Here is a 7500-nt window from a genome sequence, read left to right on the forward strand (position 1 = left end):
TACTACTCGATCTTTTCAGTTTTTAAAGCGTCTTTGACTGTCTAGAAAAGCGCGATAAGTCTAATGTATTATTATTGTTATGATTATTATATTCTTATTATATGACTATGATTATTATATTATTATTATATAATAATTATTATTATCATTATTATAATATTATTATTATATTAATATTATATTATTATTATTATATAATTATAATTATTATAATATTCTAATTGTTATATAATTATTATCATATACTATTAATATTATTATTATTATATTATTATTATTTATATTATTATTTATATTATTATTATTATATTATTATTATTATATTATTACTAATATTATTATATTATGATTATGATTATATTATTAATATTATTATATTATTAATATTAATATAATATTATTAATATTAATATTATATTATTATTATATTATAATAGTATTATTATTATTAATATTATATTATTATTATGATATTATTATTATTATTACCTCAGACAGCCCCTCACACTGGACGTGAGCCTGGATCCACTCCAGCCTGTCAGAGTTCTCCTTCTCCCTCACGCCCTCGTTCACCTGCACACAGACAGACAGACAGACAGACAGTTAGACAGACAGTTAGACAGACAGACAGTTAGACAGACAGACAGTTATACAGACAGTTAGACAGACAGAGAGACAGACAGGCAGGCAGACAGGTCAGACAGGCAGGCAGACAGACAGGCAGACAGGCAGACAGACAGACAGGCAGTTAGACAGACAGAGAGACAGAAGAGACAGGTCAGACAGGCAGACAGGTCAGACAGACAGGCAGGCAGACAGACAGGCAGGCAGACAGGCAGACAGGCAGACAGGCAGGCAGACAGGCAGGCAGACAGGCAGGCAGACAGGCAGGCAGACAGACAGGCAGACAGGCAGACAGGCAGGCAGACAGGCAGGCAGACAGGCAGGCAGACAGACAGGCAGACAGGCAGACAGGCAGACAGACAGACAGGCAGACAGGCAGACAGACAGGCAGTTAGACAGACAGAGAGACAGACAGAGAGACAGGTCAGACAGGCAGACAGGTCAGACAGGCAGGCAGACAGACAGGCAGGCAGACAGACAGGCAGACAGGCAGACAGACAGGCAGACAGGCAGGCAGACAGGCAGGCAGACAGGCAGGCAGGCAGACAGGCAGACAGGCAGGCAGGCAGGCAGACAGGCAGGCAGACAGACAGGCAGACAGGCAGACAGGCAGGCAGACAGGCAGGCAGACAGGCATGCAGGCAGGCAGACAGGCAGACAGACAGGCAGACAGACAGGCAGACAGACAGGCAGACAGACAGGCAGACAGACAGGCAGACAGGCAGACAGGCAGGCAGACAGGCAGGCAGGCAGGCAGACAGGCAGACAGACAGACAGGCAGACAGACAGGTCACCTGGCTGCAGAGCTCCTCCCCCTTCTCCAGCGCTGCCTTCAGGTGGGCGTGGTCAGGGTGCGCCTCGGGGGTGTTCTCCAGGATCTGCACACACACACACACACACACACACACACACACACACACACACACACACACACACACACACACACACACACACACACACACACACACACACACAGGGATGTATACACACACACAGTCAGAGCTTTCCTTGTGTGTGTGTGAGTGTGTGTGTGTGTGTGTGTGTGTGTGTGTGTGTGTGAGTGTGTGTGTGTGTGTGTGTGTGTGTGTGTGTGTGTGTGTGTGTGTGTGTGTGTGTGTGTGTGTGTGTGTGTGTGTGTGTGTGTGTGTGTGTGTGTGCAGGGCTGGACATTAAGGCTTGTCTGCTTGTCCGGGACAGGGTTAGTAGTTTGGTGTGTGTGTGTGTGTGTGTGTGTGTGTGGGTGTGTGTGTGTGTGTGTGTGTGTGTGTGTGTGTGTGTGTGTGTGTGTGTGTGTGTGTGTGTGTGTGTGTGTGTGTGTGTGTGTGTGTGTGTGTGTGTGTGTGTGCAGGGCTGGACATTAAGGCTTGTCTGCTTGTCCGGGACAGGGTTAGTAGTTTGGTGTGTGTGTGTGTGTGTGTGTGTGTGTGGGTGTGTGTGTGTGTGTGTGTGTGTGTGTGTGTGTGTGTGTGTGTGTGTGTGTGTGTGCAGGGCTGGACATTAAGGCTTGTCTGCTTGTCCGGGACAGGGTTAGTAGTTTGGTGTGTGTGTGTGTGTGTGTGTGTGTGTGGGTGTGTGTGTGTGTGTGTGTGTGTGTGTGTGTGTGTGTGTGTGTGTGTGTGTGTGTGTGTGTGTGTGTGTGTGTGTGTGTGTGTGTGTGTGTGTGTGTGTGTGTGTGTGCAGGGCTGGACATTAAGGCTTGTCTGCTTGTCCGGGACAGGGTTAGTAGTTTGGTGTGTGTGTGTGTGTGTGTGTGTGTGTGGGTGTGTGTGTGTGTGTGTGTGTGTGTGTGTGTGTGTGTGTGTGTGTGTGTGTGTGTGCAGGGCTGGACATTAAGGCTTGTCTGCTTGTCCGGGACAGGGTTAGTAGTTTGGTGTGTGTGTGTGTGTGTGTGTGTGTGTGGGTGTGTGTGTGTGTGTGTGTGTGTGTGTGTGTGTGTGTGTGTGTGTGTGTGTGTGTGTGTGTGTGTGTGTGTGTGTGTGTGTGTGTGTGTGTGTGTGTGTGTGTGTGTGTGTGCAGGGCTGGACATTAAGGCTTGTCTGCTTGTCCGGGACAGGGTTAGTAGTTTGGTGTGTGTGTGTGTGTGTGTGCGTACGTTCTTGATGATCAGGGGGTATCTGGTGACTCTCTGCATCGGCTTCAGCAGGAAGGAGGAGAGAGGCATCCCTCTGCATCTGGGGTCCATGGCCAGCCTCTACACACACACACACACACACACACACACACACACACACACACACACACACACACACACACGGTTAATACAGGGTTAACACCATGGCCAGTACAGCTCCTTTAATACAACGGGTTAGTTTAGTTATACTATACAGGACCCTAACCCTTAATACAAAAATACAGAAAAAGAAGAAGGAAAAATAAAATATATATACACATCCTTCACCGTTACCTTGACAACTACATCCTTCATCATCGTTACCTTGACAACCACATCCTTCACCGTTACGTTGACAACCACACTCTTCATCGTTACTGTGACAACCGCGCCCTCCATCGTTACCTTGACAACTACATCCTTCACCGTTATCTTGACAACTACATCCTTCACCGTTACCTTGACAACTACATCCTTCATCATCGTTACCTTGACAACTACATCCTTCATCATCGTTACCGTGACAACTACATCCTTCATCATCGTTACCGTGACAACTACATCCTTCATCATCGTTACCGTGACAACTACATCCTTCATCATCGTTACCTTGACAACTACATCCTTCATCATCGTTACCTTGACAACCACGTCCTCCATCTTTACCTTGACAACCACGCCCTCCATCGTTACCTTGACAACCACGCCCTCCATCGTTACCTTGACAAAGTCTTTGAACTCGGGCGCCTCGTCGGTCTTCTGCTGGATCAGCGTGGCGCCGTTCAGCTGGCAGCTGCAGAAGCGGATGTAGGGCTGCATGTGAGGCAGCTGCGCCGTCAGGATGTCCCCGATCATCTTCACAGGCATGCGCTCGCCAGACATCTTCTTCCTCACGCGCAGGGCCCTGCAGAGCACGCAGAGGTAACACACACCTTGTTAGAGACGCTAACTCCCCTAGCCAGGAGATGCTAACTCCCCTAGCCAGGAGATGCTAAACTTCCCTAACCAGGAGATACTAACTTCCCTAGCCAGGAGATGCTAACTTCCCTAGCCAGGAGATGCTAAACTTCCCTAACCAGGAGATACTAACTTCCCTAGCCAGGAGATGCTAACTTCCCTAGCCAGGATACGCTAACTTCCCTAGCCAGGAGACGCTAAACTTCCCTAGCCAGAGATGCTAAACTTCCCTAGCCAGGAGATGCTAAACTTCCCTAGCCAGAGATGCTAAACTTCCCTAGCCAGAGATGCTAAACTTCCCTAGCCAGAGATGCTAAACTTCCCTAGCTAGAGATGCTAAACTTCCCTAGCCAGCAACAAATACTATGTGCAATATGACAACCCTTGTGTATGTAACGGAGTAGAAAGTTCAAAGTTCAATTATAGCTAAAATAGAGCTAAACTGCGCCCTCTAGGGGTTTAATGTAAATACAGCTGGACAGTGCAATAGCACGGGACGTAACGTGATCTCCCTCAGTTCATCCTTAACCACTGATGCGGTAAGGTCATGTTTTCTGCAGGGTCTGAGATCGCATATAATTTAAGAGATTATTAATGTACCTATGTTTTATTTGAATGTTTAATGATCAAGATAGCTGTTTTGAGTTTCCCTATTTATAGTAGTGTAACGATCCTGTATGAGGCCCGTTAACAGCTCCACCAAGGGAGTTAACTCTCTTGGTGTTGTGGTTAGCGCGGCCGGCGGTTATGCGGGAGATCAGGGTTCGATCCCCGCATGGGGCGAGTTACACTACCAGTTCACGTTCGCTACACTGGTGTTAGAAGTGGGATGGAAGGAAGGCCATCGGAGAGCTGTGTCCCACGTGAGGGACTTGACATAGTGAAGCGTGAGGGCACGCTCTCCCGAACGGTGAGGATAGTGTAACGATCCTGTATGAGGCCCGTTAACAGCTCCACCAAGGGAGTTAACTCTCTTGGTGTTGTGGTTAGCGCGGCCGGCGGTTATGCGGGAGATCAGGGTTCGATCCCCGCATGGGGCGAGTTACACTACCAGTTCACGTTCGCTACAGTATTTTAGTTTGGAACATATCACAAGTTTAGTAATGTGAGTTTTAAGTTGTTAACATTGATGGCGCTAACGTGAATGTTCGTGTAACATCATTTTAGAATTTAGCTTGATGACCCTGCAAGTCCCGTGTCCAGAAATTGATGCACTGTTTTCTACAGGTAATATTATTATTGTTGTGTTATTATATGTCTGTTGTTCTGTTAGTAGACCGTATTGTATGAGGTTGGGTTTTCCACCTCGCTAGTTTGCACCACGCTCGCAGCTTACCTAGCAGTCAGGTTGCAGCCATGTGTTGCACGTGGTGCGCATGCGTATCCCAAGTGCGCTGTTTTTCCATGCATTTGGATGTTCATGATTTCTTGTTGTTATTGTTAAATGAATACCACTATATGATCACACAAGTGAAGATTTATGTAGTCTACACATTTTGTAATTTTGTTTTATATTATTGTTATAATTTGTGTAGTGTGAGTGACTAGTAGTAGTGTGGAACGTAGTTACCCGGGCAGTTTTGTTGTTGTTATGGGGGATTTTAACCAGGCTAATCTTAGCCGGGCGCTCCCCAAATACAGGCAGCAAGTCACGTGTCCCACCAGGGGGGTGAACACTCTGGACCATTGCTACTGTACAGCTCGTCAAGCCTACCATTCTGTCCCCCGTGCCGCACTGGGCTACAGTGACCACATCCTCATACACCTGATCCCTCGCTACAGGCAGAGGTTAAAACTCTCTAAGCCTGTTGTACGGCGCTTCAGGGTGTGGTCCAGTGAGGCATGTGAGCGACTCTGCGCCTGGTTAGAGAGTGCAGGCTGTGACCAGGACTTGGTGGAGTGGGCGGGGCCAGAGGCTGGTAACAATCTGGATGTATACACAGACACTGTTACATCATTTATCAGCTTTGGCGAGGAGGTGTGTGTCCCCCTCCGCTCCAGGAAGTCTTTCAACAACGACAAGCCCTGGTTTTCATCCCAACTCAGGCGTCTGAGGTCAGAGAAGGAGGTGGCTAGGCGCAGTGGGGACGTGGACCGGGTCAAGCAGGCCAAGTACAGGTTCGCCAAAGCGGTGAAGGAGGCGAAGCATCGCTTTTCGGAGAAGCTGCAGCAACAGCTCTCTGAGGGGGATTCCGCCTCCGTCTGGAAAGGCCTAAAGACCATCACCAACTACAAACCCAAGTCCCCGCTGATGTCCGACAACCTCCCTCTCGCTAACGAGCTGAACGAGTTCTACTGTAGGTTTGAGAAAGAGAGGTTCCCGCCCACCCCCGCCCTCTCCCTCCACCCCCCCCGGCTACAACCACCACCCCCGTCCCCCAGGGGGGCCAATGTCCCTCCTGCTACCCCCACCCTCCCCCCTCCCCCTCCCCTCCCCACCCCCCTTTCCCCACCCCCTCTCTCTGTCACAGTGGGAGAGGTAAACAGACTGTTTAAGAGGCAGAATCCCCGGAAGGAAGCTGGCCGGATTCCGTCTCTCCCTCTGTCCTGAAGCACTGCGCCGACCAGCTGGCCCCGGTGTTTACCCACATCTTCAACGTCTCGCTGGAGCTGTGTCACGTCCCAGCGTGCTTCAAGGCGTCAACCATCATCCCCGTCCCCAAGAAGGCCAAGGTCACAGGCCTCAACGACTACAGACCCGTCGCTCTGACCTCTGTCGTCATGAAGGTCCTGGAGCGCCTTGTCCTGGCCTACCTGAAGCTCATCACGGATCCTGTGCTGGACCCCCTGCAGTTCGCGTACAGAGCCAATAGATCCACGGAGGACGCCGTGAACATGGCTCTGCACTACGCACTAGAACACCTAGACACTGCAGGCAACTACGCCAGGATCCTGATCGTGGACTTCAGCTCGGCCTTCAACACGATCCTCCCACACATCCTGGAGCACCAGCTATCCCTGCTGCAGGTGCCGGACTCCACCTGCAGGTGGATCACGGACTTCCTGACTGACAGGTCTCAGCGGGTGAAGCTGGGGAAGAGCATTTCCAGCTCCAGGTCCACCAGCACGGGCTCCCCGCAGGGCTGCGTCCTGTCTCCAGCACTATTCTCCCTATACACCAACAGCTGTGTCTCCCGCCACCCCAAGCTCCTGAAGTTTGCAGACGACACCACCCTGGTGGGCCTCATCTCCAGGGGGGACGAATCTGCCTACAGGGGTGAGATCGAGGGGCTGCAGAGCTGGTGCAGTTTTAACAATCTGGAGCTCAATGCTCTAAAAACAGTGGAGATGGTGGTGGACTTCCGTAGGAAAGCAGCCCTGCCCCCTCCCATCATGCTGGGAGGTACCCCGGTGGCCTCCGTGGAGTCATGCCGCTTTCTAGGCATGACCATCTCCCGGGACCTCAAGTGGGAGCGGAACACCGAGGCCCTCACGAAGAAGGCCCAGAAGAGGATGTTCTTCCTCCGGCAACTGAGGAAATTCAGGCTGCCGAGGTCCATGATGGTCCAGTTTTACACGGCCATCATAGAGTCCATCCTCACCCACTCCATCATCACCTGGTTCCCTGCTGCAACGACCAAGGACAAGGCCAAGTTGCAGCGGGTAATACGCTCAGCAGAGAGGGTAAGTCTGCCCAGGACTGAACATGCACTGGACCTTGAATTAACTCTGCACTGCACTTTACATACAGCACTATTCATGCACTGTCTGACCTGTGTTGTCCTGTTTTTGCCTGTCTTTGCATTTGTATTTGTACTTGTTTTGTTAATGTATATGTGAAAAAAGCATAAATGCACCTTCTGTAAATG

The 7500-nt window shown here is 49.8% G+C and overlaps 1 protein-coding gene across 1 annotated transcript in view; it reads right to left on the reverse strand.

The window, feature by feature from the left end:
- The window catches only part of itsn1 (intersectin 1 (SH3 domain protein)), a gene marked incomplete at its 3' end in the record, with an annotated part of 104499 nt that overhangs the window by 9717 nt on the left and 87282 nt on the right, over positions 1 to 7500 (reverse strand). Inside the window, 4 exon segments of the mRNA XM_080539321.1 lie at positions 490 to 573; positions 1419 to 1502; positions 2717 to 2815; positions 3455 to 3638. Of these exon segments, the coding sequence (XP_080395447.1) occupies positions 490 to 573; positions 1419 to 1502; positions 2717 to 2815; positions 3455 to 3638 (451 nt within the window).

The sequence above is a fragment of the Nansenia antarctica genome (genome assembly GCF_963989245.1).
Source record: "Nansenia antarctica genome assembly, chromosome: 9".
NCBI classification, from domain to species: Eukaryota; Metazoa; Chordata; class Actinopteri; order Argentiniformes; family Microstomatidae; genus Nansenia; species Nansenia antarctica.